At 47.4% G+C, this 21,940-nt stretch overlaps 1 protein-coding gene across 2 annotated transcripts in view; it reads left to right on the top strand.

The window, feature by feature from the left end:
- Positions 1-3,185: 3,185 nt before the first annotated feature.
- The window catches only part of plekhg7 (pleckstrin homology domain containing, family G (with RhoGef domain) member 7), a 27,179-nt gene continuing 8,424 nt past the window's right edge, over positions 3,186-21,940 (top strand). The window contains exons 1-11 of one of the 2 annotated variants that reach the window (XM_061229224.1): positions 3,186-3,511; positions 4,652-5,418; positions 6,187-6,209; positions 12,675-12,793; positions 14,336-14,376; positions 15,902-15,997; positions 16,825-16,974; positions 18,949-19,044; positions 19,502-19,603; positions 20,350-20,463; positions 20,986-21,157. In XM_061229224.1, coding sequence (XP_061085208.1) covers positions 4,786-5,418; positions 6,187-6,209; positions 12,675-12,793; positions 14,336-14,376; positions 15,902-15,997; positions 16,825-16,974; positions 18,949-19,044; positions 19,502-19,603; positions 20,350-20,463; positions 20,986-21,157 — 1,546 coding nt within the window. In that variant the 5' untranslated portion in view covers positions 3,186-3,511; positions 4,652-4,785. The remainder of the gene's footprint in view (positions 3,512-4,651; positions 5,419-6,186; positions 6,210-12,674; positions 12,794-14,335; positions 14,377-15,901; positions 15,998-16,824; positions 16,975-18,948; positions 19,045-19,501; positions 19,604-20,349; positions 20,464-20,985; positions 21,158-21,940) is intronic. The other variant, XM_061229225.1, reaches the window with a different exon arrangement.

Genomic DNA, 21,940 nt, shown 5'->3' on the forward strand with positions numbered 1-21,940 from the left:
GGCCTCCAGCTAATCGTTGCACCTCTGTGAACGTATTGTCCAACACAGAAACTAGCTGAACGTTTTCCCATTGAACGTGCCCTAGTGAATTTCACTAATTTAAAGGTACAATGGGTACTTTCAAACTTCTAATGGTCAAGAGAGAAGTTGCAGCAACACTGTTTATCCCCCCGCCCCCTTCTCTGTGAACGCACTGACGTTGAACCCGCCCCCCAAGTCATTGGTTGTGGCAATTAGAACCAATTTTCAACCAATGAGCTTGAATTATTTCACAGCAATACAATGGTATTTTTTTGGTACAGAGTGTTGGTCCATCAACTGCATATTTTGAAACCCGAATTTAAGGACTATAAACACGGGCAGCGGGTGAGTCAGTGAGCCTTTTTCAATGATGGGAAGGGATTTACAACAAAATGTTTTAACACAAAAGTCTGCGGCTGGTGTAGTGATCGGTTGGAATGACAGCCTGCACGCTCAGCCCTCCGTGGCCAGTGATTGGGCAGCTCTGAGGTGTAGGGGCTCTGGCTGAGCCAGGCCTCCAACCAGGGTTGGGGGCAGGGCTCCCAGACCTGCCAATGACTCCTTTTCTGAGCATGCCCCATCATGAATATTCATAAACCAATGCAGGCATACCTATTGCTGGGGACTGCTATCTGACTATTGTCAGGAGACACTGCGGTGTGTGTGTGTCTGTCTGTCTGAGAGACCGTGTGTGTGTGTGTGTGTGTGTGTGAGGGAGAGACCAAGTGTGTGTCTGTTGGAGTGTGTGTGTGTGTGTGTGTGTGTGTGCATGAGAGAGAGAGTGGGTGTGTGTGAGAGAGAGAGAGCGATTGTGCATGTGTGTGAGACCAAGTGTGTGTCTGAGAGTGTGAGAGTGTGTGAGAGAGAGTGAGAAAGAGCGTGTGTGTGTGTGTCTGTTGGAGTGTGTGTGAGAGAGTGTGTGTGTGAGGGAGAGACCAAGTGTGTGTCTGTTGTGTGTGTGTGTATGTGAGAGAGAGAGAGAGAGAGAGAGAGTGTGTGTGAAAGAGACCAAGTGTGTGTGTGTGCGTGAGAGAGAGAGAGAGAGAGTGGGTGTGTGTGTGTGAGAGAGAGAGAGAGAGAGAGAGAGAGATTGTGCATGTGTGTGAGAGACCAAGTGTGTGCCAGTGAGAGTGAGAGTGGGAGTGTGGGTGTGTGGGAGAGAGAGAGGTGCTCATTTACCATGGCCAAAGTAACTTACAACTGCTTCAATAGCGAACGGTACCTTTATTGTTTACCAATCAAAGTGAACTTCCACATGAACTAAAGCCAATGTTCCAGTCTCCAGTATAAACACGTAAGTAATATGGCCAACATTTTCTTTCAGGGCACGGATGGTGCAGTGGGTAGCACTGCCGCCTCACAGCAAGGAGGTCCTGGGTTCGAATCCCCATCGGCCGGGGCCTCTCTGTGTGGAGTTTGCATGTTCTCCCCTTGTCTGTGTGGGTTTCCTCCGGGTACTCCGGTTTCCTCCCACAGTCCAAAGACATGCAGACTAGGCTGATTGGAGAGTCAGAATTGCCCATAGGTATGAGTGTGTGAGTGAAGGGTGTGCGTGCCCTGCGATGGACTGGCGACCTGTCCAGGGTGTATTCCTGCCTTTCGCCCAATGTATGCTGGGATAGGCTCCAGCCCCCCTGCGACCCTGTTCAGGTTAAGCGGGTTAAGATAATGGATGGATGGATTTTCTTTCAGTTGTGTGCAAAATAAAACGCAATACTCAACATCTTGCTTATCTAACTTGCTTGATTTAAAAAAAAACAAAAAACTTTCTTTTAACAGTTCAGTGAACCATTAACCTACTCAGGATCGTCTGCAACCACTCTACTTTTAAATGTATGCCCGCTGAGATGAAATTTGCCAATGAGATTGCCTTTTGGATTTTCATGTTGAACCAGCTGTAACCCTATAGTATGAACAGGATCTGCTTCTTCTTTTTTTTTTCATTATTTTTTTTTTAACTTCTACAATTTTTCCAAAATTGAGTCCCACTGACATCACAATAAATCCAGTCTAAATTTTTCCCTAGGCATAATAGATTACTGTAATCAAGACATACAGTGCAACGTTACATTAATTCCATTAAAGCTGCAGTGAGCCCATCACCCAGAAATTGAATGCAGACGTTGATTTTCTGCTTGTCGCCAGCCAGAAAAATGTCGATATGTTACCTAACCAGTCCGAGATGGACTGAACCCCGGTTTCAACCGCAAGTGTTTTCCTAACTAATATAATCCATTGTAACGTCAACTGATACCTTTGAAAATATGGTTAGAAAGTTCTACAGCCAAATACTTAAATTGTACAACTTCAATCTCCGTAACCGTTTTAATATCATTCCATAACTCTAGCCAAGCTGAACCGTGCTACAAGATCTTATTGAGGAAAGTTATAATAATAATAAATAGTGAACAGTGTATCAGTTGGATCTGAATCAATTTAAATCATGACGGTTCATGCACGTGTACTCATATACATGAGTTTTGTGTGTCGACTATCCGACTATGTGTCGAAGTGTCCCTGAGCAAGACACCTAACCCCCAAATGCTCCTGACGAGCTGGTCGGTGCCTTGCATGGCAGCCAATCGCCGTCGGTGTGTGAGTGTGTGTATGAATGGGTGAATGAGAAGCATCAATTGTACAGCGCTTTGGATAAAGGCGCTATATAAATGCCAACCATTTACCATTTACATGTCACCAGTCTTGACCCCTACGGTCTTTCTTATTGGCCCGATTTACGCATGCGTCCCATGCCCGGACGCATGCGACTGGACTGGAATCTCAACGGTGATCTGCAACCTTTTGTAAATCAAATTAAAGTAACACATTGTAACTTTTTTCAGGATGGCTGCTACATCGAAAAGTCAGATCTTAGTACTGACATCCATCGAGATTTAATTGCGCACACTTTTCCTTGAGCTCACGGCATGTAGGAATGTTGACGTTATCAAATAAATTTAAGAAGCACTACCCGGTAATTAAATTGTCAACTTTATGAAAGGCGCTGTTTTCTTAATGACTTGTCGTTTTAGAACGGTGAGAAAAATCTTAACTATTCCTAATTAATTATGATAATGTCACGTAGGCGTAGCCCTGACTGTAAGCAACAGTACATGTTGTGGAAATAATAGGCGATACTGTCGAACGCAATCCATCACGCTCCACCTCCGTTTCTGTCACTGTTCCAAACGCTACAAAGGTTTCGTGCTTGCAACTGGCGCGGAGGCTGTGCTTCTGCAGCGTTGCCATTCGGCTACAAATACAGGGCGCTTTTATCTGTGTAACCAAGGCGCTGGGCGAGGCGTTTGCCAAGCTTGGTCCGGGCACCGTACTCAATCAGCTGACCTTTGTGCTGTGGAAGGGGGAGCCGTGCGGAGTCTCCAAACCGTCAGTAGCCGACTGTACCGCCGCCTCTGTCGCAGTTCTGCCACGCGTTTTCCAGCGACGCCGAGGAACACAGGACAGTTAAAAAAAGCACGCCAAGTTCCGGACGGTAAGTCGCTACACGCTAGCCCACATTTTTAAGACACCAATGGCAGACCACGGTTTTATAACAACGACAATGCTATGGATAACAATATTGTTCGTCATTAGCTACTGCAGTCAAACATAATTTAGTTCGAATAACTGTCAGTGGTTTGTAGTGCTTTATGTAAACGACATAGACTACAACGAATTCGTGATAGAGCATATAGTATTTTTAAACACAATCGCAGATTACATCTAAAAAACGTCGCTTGGCTTATTTGTGCCATCTTTGTATTTAGCCTACGCTTTTTCCCTATGAGGGCTACTTGGACACCTGTGCACTTTCTCACTTTACCTGTTTGGCACGCTATGTTGACATCGGGCTAAACAGAATATCAGTGGTTCTCAAATTCGGTCCTGGGGGACCCGTTTAGCCTACGATGGTTTTCGTTTCAACCGCAATTGCAATGCCAGCATTGTAAGAAGCAGTTTTTTTCCGTAATGATGGTTTTTCGCGTTTTGAGGGATTATTTACCATCGTAAGCCCCATAATGGCACGCATAGCGACTTCTGACATAAATAATAGGTCTCATTCACGTTGTACTAAACTGCAAACTATTAGTTACTTATGGGGGGGGGGGGATTAACTGGTCACGAATAAAGACTCAAGTGAGTCAATATGCTCCTAAATGGTGGAAGTGTTGACTCCACTAAGCCATTAAAATGAATAATTTAGTGGATAATGAAGAATGCAAAGATGCAGCACGAGACAAACCAGATTTGTGAAGTTAGACAACACATTCATAAAACGCTTAAACACATGTGTTCAACAGCAAGCAAGGGACTGACTGTAACAAACACCAACATACACCGGTGCCCCAGGGGTGAGTTTGAGAACCACTGCAATAGATAATATATTGTGGAGCAAACTCATTACCCAGTGCACCTGTCCGTGGACTCGGAACAACGGGTTACGACACGCGCGGCTTTGAACGAAGCAAGCTATTGCTCCCTCTTTGAAAGGTTATTTCCGTCAAGGCAAATTCTACGCAAATTCAGTTCATGTCCAAACGGCATAGCCTAATGTCGTATGACAGAATGCCATATCCATGACGTTCCTGTTTTCTGGCACATATTTATAAAATGCTTCATCTCTTGTTTGCAGGAATGCGTCCCGGAATACGCACGCCTCGACGAGAATAAAGAAATTCGAGCTCAACCTGTCTGCTGACCCGACGCCCCCCGTTCTGGGATTAATACCATGCAGTTAGGCGGGATTTCCATTAATATTTGCGCAACATGTCTTCGGTAGAAGAGGCTACTATAGTTGAAAACGGGCAAAACGTCGACGAAACCTTGGAGTGGAGCTACATTGAGTGGAAGGAGCAGGTCGGCGGCTCCGCGGGGATATGCTCTGTGCAGACACAGACGACGGCGGCACCCACGGAAGACAAGGAAACGCAGACCAGCCACCCCGTGATAATGCGGATAGATCTACCGAGAACGCCGTCGAAGCTGAAGAGCGCCGCGCTCCTGGAAACGGACGGCATTCTGGCGCCGCTCTTCCAGTTCGACAGACACGCTCCCGGGCGGATCTCCACCTCTCCCACCTTGCGGAGGATGAGGACGAGCACACGGCGCCCACACATGGATGTCAGGGACCCCGTCGGTGCCGACGGCGGACAGGTGGGGTCGGTCGGTTCCGAGACGCAGTGTCCAGAATGTCCTCAGTCGCCCGGGTGGAGGATTAAATCCCCGCTGGCCGCAAGTCCGCTGAGTGACGGTGAACTGGATCGAGTCTCTCCGTCGGGTTCAATCGCAGACAAACTGGGAAACAGACCCAGTCACCCGGAAACTGTGGATAATGGTGTGGACTTCAAAAGATTAGAAAATATCAGAATAGACTGCGAACGTAGAGAGGATTCCGACCAGGTAACTTTAATATTAATGTATATGTGCGTAGGCCAGAGCAAAAAGAAAACCCATTACCTAAGTGGTCGATCTAAGAGAATAAAACCGAGTAAATTCCGTAGCTATGTAACCCTTTCGCATTTAAACCAAGTATGTAAAATGACACGAATGTGCATATGCGCGCACGCACACACACACACACACACACACACACACAATAGCTCTCTCTCTCTCTCTCTCTCTCTCTCACACACACACACACACACACACACACACACACACACACACACACTTTTCTATGTTTTCTTGACCTTTGGGGCAGCGGCCCAGAAGCAGATCTTTTGACGGCCAATAAATCAGCTTTTACAGGCGCTGACAGCTCCGCCCGCTTCCGACCGCCATCGCCCTCCGGGGGCTCGCCGGTGCCCCAGCCTGCAGGGGACGAGTCGGCTCCCCCGACGCGCAGCTTAGCCAAAATGCCTTGCTGCATTCTGGAGAGGTCGTTCCGGAGATACGTTCAGTGCGCAGCATTTTTGCACCATAGTCGACTGTTAAAAACGCCTGCACGTTATGCCCGGCAGTGAAACGCGCCAGACAGGCTTGTTTACATTGCGAATCAGATAAGGGCAGCCATCTGTGTTTTAAATCAAGACAACCCAGTCCGTATTTATTTATCTGATAATGGCCAGGGAAAGCCGTTCCTTTCCTGTGATCTCTGTTGTAGTGGACGTACGGGTTAGCATTTCCGTTAATAAAAGTGTGCTTGTGTTTTTTTCTTCTTCTTTCCAGGAGACGGAACCTCAACACAACAGGTAGGCGAGCCTTCTGCTTCTGCTATCAAAAGTTATTTCGCTGTTCTTCCAACAGGTGGGAAAGTTCGCATGCAGGGCGGAGTGTATCATAAAGATTTGTATCCCGGGTGACATGTCGGTATGCGCGTTTTGGCTGACACTTCCCTTAAACTTTCGCTTCAGCAAGAAAAAAAAAAAAAAAAAAACTCAACAATGTTAATCATGCTGTAAGAAAGTTTTGGCAGGGTCCCCTGTCTGACTGTGGGTGCAACCTGTCCCCCCCCCCTCCCTCCACAACCCATCTGGGCCCTGTTGGTGCTGTGACAGGCCCGCCTGACAGTGCGGGGCACGGAGCTGAGCCAGGCCTCATTGTCCATTGTGCTGCGGCTTTGTTCGAGGCCCCCAAACGAATTGGGAGCAGGGCCCTTCGTGGGGGTGGGGGTGGGGTGAGGGGTTTAGGGTGTAGCGGGACAAGACAAACCTCATTAGCGTTGTTTCTGCAGGACAGACCCGTCCCCGGTAATTGGGCCAGGTTTTTTTCGGGGGGTTTTTTTGGGGGGGGGGGGGCCTTAATGAGTTACGTTCGCCGTTACTCCTTTTCGTAAAAAGGAGACAAAGGGTCCGGGTGACGGCGGAGCAGCCCCCTCAGGCAGGCCAGGAGGGGACGGGGGCCGCTATTGTGGAACCGCAATTAGCGCTGACCTGCTTTCCAGGCCGGTTACACAATGAGGAGTAGCGGCTAGTCAGCCATTAGCCTGGCAGTATTCACAGTTGTGAGTTACGAGCTTAATGGCGCAACGGGTCATTTTGGATTTATATCGGCCAAGAGAGGAATTGCAGCACCAACACCCTCAAACCACAACACTGTTTATCCCTCCCCCTTCTCTGCGAATACGCTGACGTTGAAACGTCATTGGCTGGGGCCATTAGAACCAATTTTCAACCAATGAGCCTCAATCATTGTACAGCTATACAATGTTTTCGTACAGTGTGGTCCGTCAACTGTACATTTTGAAACCTGAATTTAAGGACATGACTTAATGGCCCTTAATGCCACATTTCCCCAGGGGTGGATTGTCCCATGCTTTGTCTACTCAACTGTAAGTTTCTTTGGATAGAAACCTGCTGCAGTGCACCAGCAAGTAACCATAGAAACCTGCAATACTGTAACTGCAAGTAACCATAGGAACCTGCAGTACTATACCTGCAAGTAACCATAGGAACCTGCAGTACTATACCTGCAAGTAACCATAGGAACGTGCTGCTGCAGTGCACCTGCAAGTAACCATAGAAACCTGCAGTACTAGTGTGTGAGATGTGTGAGATATGTGTGTATATGTGTGTATGTATAAGCTATTGGATGCCTAAAATTCCCCTTGGGATGAATAAAGTATCTATCTATCTATCTACATATAAACCTACTGCAGTGCACCTGCAAGTAACCACAGAAACCCCATGCTTTGTACTCACAGGTAACTGTAGAATCATGCTGTCTTGCACCCACGGGTAACCATACAATCATGCTGTCTTGTACCCACAGGGAACCATAGAAACCTGCTATACTGTACCCATGGGTAACCATGGAAACCTGCTGTACTGTACCCATGGGTAACCATAGAAACCTGCTGTCTTGTACCCATGGGTAATGGTAGAAAGCTGCTATACTGTACCCATGGGTAACCATAGAAACCTGCTGTACTGTACCGTTGGGTGACCATAGAAATCTGGTTCTGTATGCCCAGGACTGCTAGCAAGCGCGAGTAAGGGAGGAACACGGAGGGAATGAAGCGGAATTGAAGGGTTGTGCTCTGGAGCGTGCGCGGCTCCATTCCGTGCGACAGCCCATACAGCTTGGTGCAGCTGGCACGCGAACCCAGGAGCGCCAAGGAGAAGGGAGCGCGGTGCGGAACAGCGGCGGTACCGCCCGGCCCGGTTGGCACGGCGATGGGGCCGTGCTCCTCTCGACACAAACAAACGAGGTTCCGTGTTGGAGCCGACGTCCCGCCGGGTCGGGTTGCGCAGGCCTGTATGCTGCCGGGGACCGCAACGTCTGTTTGGCCGGCAAACTGGACCAATCCTCCAGCTGTGCAGAGTCTCGAGTCACTTCCCAAATCAGCTGGGCGCTAACGCCAGTTAGCATGATGTGGCACGGTTTCCGGCTATTCCGGCTATCCGTTAAAAGCGACCCAGGGTTGGGACTTTTTTTGGCCCTCTATCTCTCTCGAAGCCCCCCCCGAGACGTCTTTCCCGGTCCAGGGCCGTGTGCGATATCGTTTTCGGCCGGAATTTAATTCCTGAAACGAAGCGAATGGAAACTAGGAGCTAGAAGCTAGCCCCATGCTGAATTGGCGCACTTGCGTGTGTTCAAACCCGACACACTCGACCCACCCACCCGCACAGCGACCTGATGAGGAAAACGAGAGGGATGAAATGACGTTACAAAAAAGAAAAACGAGAGCCTCTTTCAGAGAGCATATTTGTCCCTGGAGGCAGAACGGGGTCAGGCTTCAGTGTTGGCTCTCCTCGTCTTTCAGTGGGAGAACAGCAGACGAACGCGCCGCAGGGCTTCGGGGAAGCGATACTCCGGCCCTCCGCTCCTGACGGAGTGCTCGCCTCGGGCCAAATCGGCCGGCGCGGTCACGGCGGCGCGCCCCCGTTCCCACGCGCCGCAGGTATCTCAGCCGTGCGAGAGGAATGTCGAGGGGGCGGGAAAGAGAAGGAAAGTGTCCTCCCTCCGGCTGGGCGCCGCGCCGCCACCGTCTGCGTCGGCCATTGTGTGTAATTACAGGTTATCCTGTTCAGTCTGGTGCGTCTGCTGCATCGGAAATGTCTACCTCCCGCCTGACCCCATTGCCCCTGCTCACCTGACAGACATGTAAAGGGCGGCCTATAGCGTAGTGCTTAAGGTACGTGACTGGGACCCGCAGGGTCGGCGGTTCGATCCCCGGTGTAGCCACGATGAGATCCGCACAGCCGTTGGGCCCTTGAGCAAGGCCCCAGGGGGATTGTCTCCTGCCTAGTCTAATCAATTGTAAGTTGCTTTGGATAAAAGCATCAAAGTCAATGAGCTGGATAGGTGGGTGTGACAATGGGGGGGGGGGGGGTGATGATGTCGGCAGGGAGGGGTGATGATGTCAGCGGGTGACCCAGAGGGGATTTGCCGGTCTGTTTCAGTTGCCGGGCGCACGGTTCAGCCTCGTTTTCGCTCGCGTCAGCATGGGTCTTAACAAGGCCCTTTACCCCACATTGCTCCTGGGGGGATTGTCTCCTGTCTCCTGATAAATAACAGTCATGTAAAAGTCAAAGAATAAGGTTGGGAAGATGCACTACACCAGTGGTCCTCACTCCCAATCCTGGAGAGCTACAGGGTGTGCTGGTTTTTGTTCAGTCAGCACTTCAGTAAATCAGTCAGCACTTGGGTAAATGAGTTAAAGCACTTGATTACAGAACTTACTCTGGTCACCTGGATTCTTGGGCCTGAATCAGTTGCTGATTTTAGGGCTATAGGGCACTCTCAACCTTTTCAGCCAGTCAAAATGCCTGCTAGACTATTGTTTCGAGTCCCTATTAAAACCCTACTCAATTCTCAACTTTCTCAACCAAAGCCAAGTGGACCCACATATTGTGCTTGGGACTGACAGGGTTAACACTGCACAGTGTTGCAGTGAACACTGCATTAGGTGTTGACTGCAACTTCTTTTTAATTGGTGTTCTGTTGCTATATCCTGTTGTATCTACTCCAAGGTTCAAGGCGTTGTGTGTTCAGAGATGCTCGCCTGCGTACCACTGTTGTAACACGTACTTATTTGATTACATTACATTATTGGCACTTGGCAGACGCTCTTACCCAGAGCGACATTCAGTTGATTAGACTAAGCAGGAGACAATCCTCCCCTGGAGCAATGCAGGGTTAAGGGCCTTGCTCAAGGGCCCAACGGCTGTGCAGATTTTATTGTGGCAACACCAGGATTCGAACCACCGACCTTGCGTGTCCCAGTCATTTACCTTAACCACTACGCTACTGGCCATATGATGTACTGTGACTTTCCTGTCAGCTTTGACCATTCAGGCCATTCTGCTCTGACCACTCTCAGTAACCAGGCGCAACAAGTTTTTTGGCTTTTTCCCCACCATTCTCTGTAAACTCTAGAGACAGCTGTGTGCGGAAAATCCCGGGAGATCAGCGCTTTCTGAGATGGCGCCAACAATCATTCCACGGTCAAACTTACTTAGATCACATTTCTTCCCCATTCTGAACAAAAACCTGAACTTCTTGACCATGTCTGCATGCTTTTATGCATTCAGTTGGTGCCACATGATTGGCTGATTAAATACTTGCATTAATAAGCTGGTGTACATGTGGACCTACTTTTTTTTAAATGAGATTTTTCTAATAATAATGGGCAGCAGCCATACCACCCTGCTCCTGCTGAATGGCCAAGCTAAGCAGGTGTGGGCTTGGTCAGTAATGGCTGAAGCTGAGCAGGTGTGGGCTTGGTTAGTAATGGCTGAAACTGAGCAGGTGTGGGCTTGGTTAGTAATGGCCAAGCTAAGCAGGTGTGGGCTTGGTTAGTAATGGCTGAAGCTAAGCAGGTGTGGGCTTGGTTAGTAATGGCTGAAGCTGAGCAGGTGTGGGCTTGGTTAGTAATGGCTGAAGCTGAGCAGGTGTGGGCTTGGTTAGTAATGGCTGAAGCTGAGCAGGTGTGGGCTTGGTTAGTAATGGCTGAAGCTGAGCAGGTGTGGGCTTGGTTAGTAATGGCTGAAGCTGAGCAGGTGTGGGCTTGGTTAGTAATGGCTGAAGCTGAGCAGGTGTGGGCTTGGTTAGTAATGGCTGAAGCTGAGCAGGTGTGGGCTTGGTTAGTAATGGCTGAAGCTGAGCAGGTGTGGGCTCGGTTAGTTTTGGGATGGGAGACCTCCTGAGAAAACTAAGTCGCTGCTGGAAGTGGTGTTGGTGGGCCAGTAGGGGGTGATCTTCCCTCTGGTCAAATAAACCCCAATGCCCCAGTGCAGTGATGGGCACACTGCTGTAGGCAAGGCTGTCTCTTGGATGAGACATTAAACTGAGGTCCTGACTCACTGGGATCATTAAAGATCCCACGACACTCTTCGCATAGGGTAGGGGGTTCCCCGGTGTCCTGGCTAAACTGCCATCTCATCATCCCCTGATTCAATTGGCTATAATGGTTCTCTCCCTCTCCACCTCAGCTGACGTGTGGTAAGCATTCTGGCACAAAATGGCCGCCGTTGCATCACCCAGGTGGGTGCTGCACATTGGTGGTGGTTGAGGCGAGTTTCTCCCTCATCACTCCAAAGCGCTTTGAGTGTGAGAAAAGTGCTACAGAAATGTAAGGAATTAGTTAAGTAAATAACTTTCTCCATTTGCACCTGCAACAGATCAGGTGTGCAGTTTTCTCCCCTGCTGTTATTGCCTCAATTGTTGGCCAGGTCTCTCTTGTAAAAGAGATATAATATATCAAGGGACTTCCTGATTAGATGAAGGTTAAATAAACAAAAAGGCAAAAGAAAAAACAAAAACCAGCTGACACTGTGTCCAGGACTGAGAATCGCTGAATTCATTCCAGTTAGATCAATTGTGTGTATGCAGTTTTTCCATTCTAACCTCGGTTCTGGATTATATAATCAGTTCAATTATTTGCTGAAATAGGGGCTGTAGGTTTGCACATAATGTATGTATAAATGTGTTATTTGTGCCGTCAAAATAACTACTACTGCTGATGTTATGTGCTTTAATGCATACAGCTGAATGAGTTATTGGAATTAATTAAGGCAGCATTAATTGGTTGGAATGAAAGCCTGCATACACAAGGCCCTCCATGGCAAAGAGTTTGAGACCATGTGTTAGATGGTAGTTAGTATATGAATTGCATGTGGCATAAGCAAATGGCTAACGGTAAGCTAATGTTAAGCTAATGGCTAACAGTAAGCTTATGGTAAGCTAATGGCTAACTTTAAGGTCATGGTAAGCTAATGGCTCATGGTAAGCTAATGTTAAGCTAATGGCTAACAGTAAGCTTATGGTAAGCTAATGGCTAACTTTAAGGTCATGGTAAGCTAATGGCTCATGGTAAGCTAATGTTAAGCTAATGGCTAACTGGAAGGTAATGGTAAGCTAATGGATAACAGTTAGTGGCTAACGGTAAGGTAACAGTAAGCTAATGACTAACGGTAAGCTAATGTTACGCTAATGCTAACAGTTAGGCAACAGTAAGTTAATGGCTAACGGTAAGGTAACGGTAAGCTAATGGCTAATGGTAAGCTAATGTTAAGCTAATGGCTAACAGTAAGGTAACCGTAAGCTAATGGCTAACGGTAAGGTAACGGTAAGCTAATGGCTAATGGTAAGCTAATGTTAAGCTAATGGCTAACCGTAAGGTAACCGTAAGCTAATGGCTAACGGTAAGCTAACGGGTAAAGGTGTATTGGGAGCTACCGGAGCGGGTGGAGACTCTCTGGTCTGTTCCCCAGACTGCAGGAGAGGAGGCGGAGCTCTGTGGTGGTCAGCCTACCGGGCCTCGACGTGTCGCCGGGGGACCTGTTTGTGTCTGACGGGGCGGCCGACCGACTCAACGGCTCCACGTTTTCCGGTACCTCCTACCCACATCTTTTCATTTATTACACACTCTATTCTGTATCAATCAGTAACAAAGAGAAACAGTTTTCTACGATGTTGAGGTAAATGTATGAAGTATTGTAGAACCACACAGTGATTTGATTAATTCGGGAATAATTAATAATAATAACTTAGTTGCCTTTTTTAGGATGTTTGTTTTGTTTGTTTGTATCGCTTGGTAGTGATTGGCTATGAGTGTTTGCGAAGTGACTGTTGTTTGTTATGTATGCCTGAATGAGTTATGTGAAGGAGGCAGAATACTCTCCCATTTCCCCCCATTTGTACTTTGTATGGATACAAAACCAATAAAGATAACTGTAATGGAAAAAAACATACCCTCACCGAGCACTTTATGAGGAATATTTTTACTTTATTACATTTACTTATTCATGCGATTATCTAATCAGCCAATTGTGTGGCAGGATTGCAATGAATACAATCATGTAGATACAGGTCAGTTCATGTTCACATCAACCATCAGAATGGGGGGAAGAAAATTGATCTAAGTGACTTTGTCCGTGGAATGATTGTTGGTGGCAGACAGGGTGATTTGAGTATCTCAGAACAATCTTCCCCGTTCTGAAGTTTCGTCTGAAAAACAGCTGAACCTCTTGCCCACATCAGCATGCTTTTATGCATTTAGTTGTGGCGACATCATTGGCTGCTTTAAATATTTGCTTTAACAAGCTGGTACTGGTCTACCTAATAAAGTGCTCACTGAGTGTATATTCAACATCAATTTCTGTCACTCCAGTATAAATATATTCAATATACACCCAACTGAAAAACGCATTCATTATCCATTCCAGCCTTTCTTTATGATGATTTGTGCCCGTTATGTCTGCTTTCTGGCCAATAAAAAAGTTTTTTAGTTTTTTTTTTTTAATAAAGTGACAGTTTGGCGGTTTTTGAGAACACAATGCAGGTTTGTGAGGGGCTATGGTGCCAGGAGGCCACACAGGCGGTCCTGGGCACAGTGCCCATTGAATTCATTAACCGTAAAACGGGCCAAATGACCAGAGAGAAGAATGGGTCAGCGGCCTTCTGTCTGCGCTGGGAAAACTCTTGTTTGAAAAGCATAACGACTTCCTCCGGCCACAGCCTCAACCCCCATCCTCACAGATCAAAGATGCACATTCTCCCCTGAGTCGCCTTGTCAAACAGACTACATCCATGAATCAGAAGCGCTTTGTCAACTGAAAACGCGCCCGTAGTTCCCTTGACATGGCTCAGACGGTAAGAGCGGTCGTCTGGTTGCCGGTTCGATCCCCCGCCCGGGCTGTGTCCCTGAGCAAGAGGCCTAACCCATAAATGCTCCTGACAAGCTGGTTGGTGCCTTGCATGGCGTGAGTGTGAGTGTGTGTGTGACAATGGGTGAATGAGAAGCATTATTTATACAGCGCTTTGGATAAAATATAAATATAAATGCAGGCATTTACCATTTAACTAGTAATACTTAACATTTCATATGCGTGTGTCGACAGTGTATAAAGGTATTCTTTTACTTTTACTTCAGAGTCCAAGAAATCGAAGTGGCCTTTCTCCAGACACAGTACGGTACGTGTTTCCTCTCCGCAGCTGCTGTGGCCGCTTGTGGCTCCAGGCCTGCACGGCCCCGCTCTGCGCCAGGGCGGGAAATCCAGCGGTCAGAAAGTAAAAGCCCTGCCGCGTGTTTCTTCCGCACATCCACTCGTTAGTTCTCCCTCCTGGCTGAAGAGTTGGCGCTAACTATCAAATCCAGGCTATTGGAACAAAACACTGGGGAGGTCATTTACTTTCTGGAATTGGATTCTCCAGCTCTTGCTCTGTGATTGGCCGGGGCTGCTCACGGAGCAGCACGTCACATTGCCAAATGGATACAATTCGAAATAGAAAACAAAATAGATACAATTAATGAAATTCAGATTTTATTTTTGCATTAAAATGTAATGTGACGTGCACTCGCTGCTCAAAGCCGGTCACTTTTCAGTCAGCCAGCTGTGCTGCTTTTCAGCTTTTCTTGTGCTCTGTGCTGAACTGCAGGATAAACAAAATAAAATAAAACCTGTCGCTCTGGACTGATCTCCCGGTCTCGGTCACGCACTGTGGAGTAGGTCTACGCGATACAGCCATAGCCGTACATCGAATATATATATATATATTGCACAATAAGAACCATCTCCGGCAGCTGGCGGTAGGTTTCGTTCGTTCTTTTCATATTTTGTCATACTTGAAATGGTAACACATCTCCAAACTTCAGTGAAAAAGATACGACATGTATCTATTCAGTGTTGGTTAACTTGCGTTTTCACTCTTCATTCGTGTAGTCATGTTTTTATCTACTACATGGAAACAGCATGGCCCTGTTGCTGTCAACATTGTAAAGACACGAGTGACGTTTTTTTCTCCCCCGGAAGCATTTCACTTTGGCTGTGAAAATCATAAGGCACGATAAAATCATACGGTACGATTAAATAAATAAAAAGACTTAAAGAAATCTAACACCGCATGCCAAAGATAGTTGTTACTACGCTTACAAAAATAATTTGGGTACATTGCCCAGCCCCACTGTGGAGACGAGCACACTTTAAGCACCCAGGCAGATTAGTTAACGCAAGAGCCAGAAGCAAAGAGAATAGATGCAGTTTTAAAACCAAAGGGTGGTCACAGCAAATACTGATTTTATTTTTTAACTGTTTACTGGTCTCTGTCTGTAAGTAATGGCCATCATTACCATATTTGTTTACTTGTTGCAGATGTGATTGCTCAGTCATACCAATTTCACATCAGGATTTCAGTCACGAAAACCAAAATGAAAATTGAAAATAATTGTTGCATTCGCTAAAAAAGCAAAGCATTAAACTGGAAAGCCATGCCAATTTTGGATTAACAGATACTGTGACTTTACAGTTGCATGCTGCACATTTCAACAGTGCGAGTGCCGTGCGTCTCGCATCACTAGATGCTAACTGGGAGCGTCGCAGTGGGAGTTCACATTGCAGTCTGGCTTGGCTCTGATTGACAGCGCGTGTTTATGTCGCGCTGCTCTGTAATTCGAGTCCGGTGTTTGTGTCTGTGTACGTGAGAGATTTCCTCTTCCCAGATCAAGGGGAAAATGCGGTCTGCCTCTGACATCGAGAAGTGTCTGTCCAGGGTGCAGGTCCAGGACTGGAGGGAGTCAGACTTTTACAGGTACAAGGTGAGGCCTGGCCCTGCGCGCGTTACGGTGTGTGTGTGTGTGTGTGTGTGTTACAATGTGTGTGTCATGCTGTGGGTTACAGTGTATGTGGGGCGGCCTGTAGTATAGTGGTTAAGGTACATGACTGGGACGTTGGTGGTTAGGTAATGTAATGTGTTACGCTGTGCGTTACAGTGTGTGTTATGGTGTGTGTGTGACGCTGCACGCGTTACGGTGTGTGTGCGGTACGGGGGTGTGTCTGTGTGACGCTTTGTGTGTTATGGTGTGTGTGTTACGGTGTGTGCGTGTGACGCTTTGTGCATTACAGTGTGTGTGTGTGACGCTTCGTATGTTATGGTGTGTGTGTTATGGTGTGTGCGTGTGACGCTTTGTGCGTTATGGTGTGTGTGTTACAGTGTGTTATGTGTGTTATGTTGTGTGCATTACAGTGTCTGTGTGATGCTGTGTGTCTCACGCTGTGCGTTATAGTGTGTGTGACGCCGTGCGTGTTACGCTGAGTGTGTTACAGTGTGTTATGGTGTGTGCATTACGCTGTGTGTAATGCTCTGTCAGGCACAGCGAGGAAAAAACATTTCTGCAGTGTACCTTGGGTACTTTGAGTACTTTGAGAGTGCACCTTACCTCCTCAGCAGATTACACTGTGTGGAGTGTTGAGTACTGTTATGCAGTCAGGCTGGCATAACATGCACAGACATACAGTAATGCAGCGCAGAGTGTACCGCACAAAGATAGTGGACTGTAAAATGCGCAGTGTAGAGTTCTGTACATGCAGTGTAGTCGCAGGGTAGAGTGAACAGAAGGTAAAATGCGTGTTCCACCATCTCCAGAACTGGTCCCTGGAGGACTTCCTGGCGGACGAGGGACGGGAGGGCGGGGCCGAGGACCAGGCACGGGATTGGAGGAGAGAGAACGCCATTTGGGAGCTCTTCACGAGCGAATGCATCTACTTCCTGGACCATCTGATGGTGCTGAAAGAGGTGAACCCCAGGGCTGACATACCCCCTGTGTTTGTGTGTATATTTATGGGGTTTTGTGTGTATGTTTATGGAGTTTTGTGTGTATGTTTATGGGGTTTTGTGTGTATGTTTATCGGGTTTGTGTGTATGTTTTCTGTGGATATTTATAGAGCTTTGTGTGTCCATACATATACACACAAAACTCCATAAATAGAGTTTAGTACAGCATACAGAAACATTTACACAGTCCTTTGAATCAGCTGGTAGAGCGTTGCACCAACGATGCCAAGGTTCAGGGATGACGAAGTGTGTGGCTTTGTATGTCGCTTTGGACAAAGGCATCGAATATGAAGAATGGTTTCTCAATACCAAGAACGCAGGAACGTACGTTCTTGAAAAACCGTTCTCTCGAAGAGCGCGTGGGAAGCATGTTCTTCACAAGAACACAGGGACAGAGAACTTGTGACGTGCACATGCGCCACCGCTACAAAACAGGCAGTAGCAGCCGTTGCTGACAGTCTGTACTCTATTCTCCGTCTGTGTCCAACTTCTTTCTTTGCTGCTTTACTTTGGGTTTCGGGTAAAATTTTGTTTCAATTGTTGACAGTCGAGCCTACGTAAAACATGAAAGTGAACATAAATTTCACCCGCTGTTTTTTAGCATGCTAATGGTTTGCTTCATTAACGTTAACCACAAAAATGTTACTAGCGCATATGAGACAGCCGACCCGCCTTGATAAACTATAAACTACAAACTATAAACTTGATGTTGAGTCATATAAATGTTTTTAGCCTCAGGCTATGTTGTATGCTTTAAATGAGCTAAGATTTGGCTATTATATTACTTGTAAAGACTACTAGGCAAAAGTCTTAATCACCTGTTTAACATTCTGAACCGATAAGATTCTTTAAAAAATAATTAAATGAAAGGTCCTAAATAAACGTACTATACAATTTACATTACATTTTAGTCATTTGGCAGAACAGTTAAAAACTGAATCAAATCAATGTATTTTGTGACCACCCTTCGGTGTTAAAACTGCATCACTTCTCTGAGATAGCCAACGATGTCCTGCAGTTCTATAAGACAATCAGCAGGAATGTTGTTCCAAGCATGTTGGAGAACTTGCCACAGTTCTTCTGAAGACTTTGGTTGGCTCCTTGCTTCTGATCTGAGACCGATCTGTACACGCAGTCCTTGCTTCTGATCTTTTATATAAAAACTTGATCAAGTTTTTATGTAAAAACTAGTCAATCGCTTATGGTAATATGTTACTTTAATTAAATACAAAAATGTCTCTGTAAAATTAAATCGTTTGGAAAATGAATATTTGGAAATCTCAAATGTGTTCTTTTATACTGACACACTCAAAAAAGGAAACACTGGTCTATGGAGACAACCCCAAGAACCCTATGTTTCTGATAGTGTATTTCGGAAATGGAGGGGAGATGGCGTGACTAAAGCCAGGCTGGCATGCTGTGACTAAAGCCAGGCTGGGGTGTTTTGACTAAAGCCAGGCTGGGATGGTTTGACTAAAGCCAGGCTGGGATGGTTTGACTAAAGCCAGGCTGGGATGGTTTGACTAAAGCCAGGCTGGGATGGTTTGACTAAAGCCAGGCTGGGATGGTTTGACTAAAGCCAGGCTGGGATGGTTTGACTAAAGCCAGGCTGGGATGGTTTGACTAAAGCCAGGCTGGGATGGTTTGACTAAAGCCAGGCTGGGATGGTTTGACTAAAGCCAGGCTGGGATGGTTTGACTAAAGCCAGGCTGGGATGGTTTGACTAAAGCCAGGCTGGGATGGTTTGACTAAAGCCAGGCTGGGATGGTTTGACTAAAGCCAGGCTGGGATGGTTTGACTAAAGCCAGGCTGGGGTGTTTTGACTAAAGCCAGGCTGGGGTGTTTTGACTAAAGCCAGGCTGGGATGCTGTGACTAAAGCCAGGCTGGGGTGTTTTGACTAAAGCCAGGCTGGGACCTTCTGACCTCTCCTGCAGGTGTTCCTCAGCACACTCACCTGCCTGCAGGACTCTGGCTGCCTGCCTGACGTTGAACCTTGGAGGCTCTTCGCCAACCTCAACGAGCTCAGCCTGGTAAGACGCCGCCGGGCATGGTGGGAAATCTGCGGCGGGAACCGGTTCGGTCGGTGCGATGCATTCTCCTGGACGGACAGGTTTTGCCGCTTTTTGAATGTCATTCTGCGCTAGTGTGTGTGTTTTTTTTTTTTTTGGTTTTTTTTACGAGTTAACCCGGTATGCTGTGTTGCTACACCACACCATTATGACTGTGCTTTGGTAACGTGCCATTTCAGGTGATGGATAAAATTAGTAGTTTGGACCCTGGAGCGACAAAACCCAAAAACCGCTCCGGGGGCTTTGTTCTCTGCCCCGCCCCACTTGCAGCTGCTCTCTGAACATGTTTTCAATGGACCCCCCCACCCCCACACCCACCCCCGCACGCCCCCCCCCCCCCCCCTGTAAGTAATGGAAGGCGTTGCGGAACGGGACGGAACCCTGGGTCACGCTTGTGGGGTGGTGCTTTTTTCCGCAGGTCAGTTTTGGGTTCCTCACCAGCCTCCTGCGTGCCATCAGGGGGTCCTGGGAGATGGCGGTCAGCGGGAACGCCCCCACCCTGCAGGCCCTGCTGACCAAGGCAAGTGCCCTTCAGCCCCCTCTCAGAAACTGGTGATCTCCTGGGATTTTTCACACACACGAGTCTCTAGAGTTTGCAGAGAATGCTTAACCCTGCATTGCTCCAGGGGAGCTTAGTCTAATCAACTGTACGTCGCTCTGGATGAGAGCGCCTGCCAAATGCCAAATGCATATAATGTAATGGTAGTGTAGGTATCAGCATCAACACACACACATTGTCACCACAATATATTTTTATTTGAAAATATTTTCTGTCCATTAGATTTCCTTACAGGTGTGGCCCGTTAACGGTCAGTTCTCAGGGCCTTGTGAATATGAAGCCACATTTAATTTGATTTGATTTTGGGATTAATACCTTAAAATAAAAACCAGGCATGAACCATGACAGAACTTGTATATTTGACCCCAGAGGATAACACAAAAACATTATTTAAAACGTTCATTTCCACTGTGGTCCTGGATGGAAAGAAATAAACATGAAATCACCAAAGACCATTTTGAATGCACAAGCACAACAGAGACGCATCAGTGCAAGCACAGACATCTCATCCCCACCGCGGGCCAATGTCGTACAAGCAGCGAACAAAACACAGAGTTAAGCCTATAAATGTAGCATTCAAAGAACAGCAAACAGGTTCTCCTTGTGGTTTCAACATTTCACTGTGTTTTAATCCCTTGAAATGTCTCTCAGCCTGTAATGTTTTTTCGGGGTGGGGGGGATGGGTGGTCTTGTGGTTGGTCTAACAGGGGTTCCGGGAGAGCATTTGCCGGAGCCAGCAGAAGTACTGCCTGAACTACCCCACAGCAGTGAGCTACCTGAACCGGCTGAAGCAGAGGGAGGACTTCAGCACCTATGTGAAGGTGAGACTGGTCTGGGTGGCTCAAGGAGTCATTTATAATTCAAGGGACGTGGCGGAAAAAAAGCATAGGGTGTCCTAGCAACCGAGGAATAGGCATAAGGCCGAGAGGATGCTCGTCATCCGTGACTCGCAAAGAATGACACCCGTAATCTTCATCATGATAACTAGCATCGTGACTGTTCTAATATTAACAATATTACCACCTTGCCGAGGAAATTATTCTTATTCATATGATACATATCATGAGGGGGGTATGTATCATAAGCATTAGAATGTCCAGTTAAGAACATTCTAATGCAGTAGTTACTGTGACATCAGCATTAGAATGTTCTTAACGGAACATTCTGATGCTGATGTCACAGTAACTACTGCATTAGAATGTTCTTAACTGGACATTCTAATGCTTATGATACATACCCCCCTCAGTAGTTACTGTGACATCAGCATTAGAATGTTCAGCTGTCATGATGGCAGAAAGCAGTGCTGATGCCGGCGTGTGCGTTCCCGTGTGCTTCTTCCTCAGTGGTGCGAGCGGAATGAGGAGTGCCGGAGGCTGTATCTGTGTGACCTGCTGGTCGCTCCCCTGCAGAGGCTCACACGCTACCCCCTCCTGCTGCGGAACATCGGCCGCCGCTGTGGCGGGGCTGAGAGGGGCGCCGTGCAGGCTGTTGCCAAGCTGGTGGACCAGTCTATACGTGAGCTCCGCGCCTCCCCTCCCACTGATCCGGGGTCAGCTCTGACCTCCGCAGCGGTGCACCTCCCCTCTCCCTCCCCCTCTCCCACTGATCTGGGGTCAGTTCTGACCCAGCCACAGTCAACGCTCGACGCCGTCCCTAAGTCAGCGCACGCCAACCTCATGCGTGTTAAGCAATGACACGATAGACTTCAGCACTTTGGCCTTTTATTCCCAGCGAGTTCTTCAAGCAGGTGCCCTTTCTCTTTTTGTTTCATGTTTGCTCATGAATCTGGTAACTCAATGTCAAACCCTAGCTGGCTTATTGTCTCACCGGGCCGGCTGCTCAGAACGCCCCAGCAGTCCCCGTCCTCTTTGAGAGAGGCCCAATCGGGTGAAATGACCAAGCGCGTCTTCCACGCTCGGCTTAGTCACCCATCAGCTCCTTCGCTCTCCGCCGTCTGCCAAGATGGCGCCACTTGCACTTCATGGGCAGGCTTCCAACCCCGTCCAGCCCGCACCCTCCTAGGCCTTCAGTGTGCTGGAGTCCTAAAACCCAGAAGAGCATTTTTGAGCCCTGGGCTGCCTTGGTAGGTTTCCCATACTAATGCTAATGCTAATTCACTGCAAATATAGGGTTTCCCATGCTAATGCTAATTCCCTGCAAATATAGGGTTTTCCATGATAATGCTAATTCCCTGCAAATATAGGGTTTCCCAAGCTAATGCTAATTCCCTGCAAATATAGGGTTTCCCATGCTAATGCTAATTCCCTGCAAATATAGGGTTTCCCATGCTAATGCTAA

Source organism: Conger conger, chromosome 19 (assembly GCF_963514075.1).
Source record: "Conger conger chromosome 19, fConCon1.1, whole genome shotgun sequence".
Taxonomy (NCBI): domain Eukaryota; kingdom Metazoa; phylum Chordata; class Actinopteri; order Anguilliformes; family Congridae; genus Conger; species Conger conger.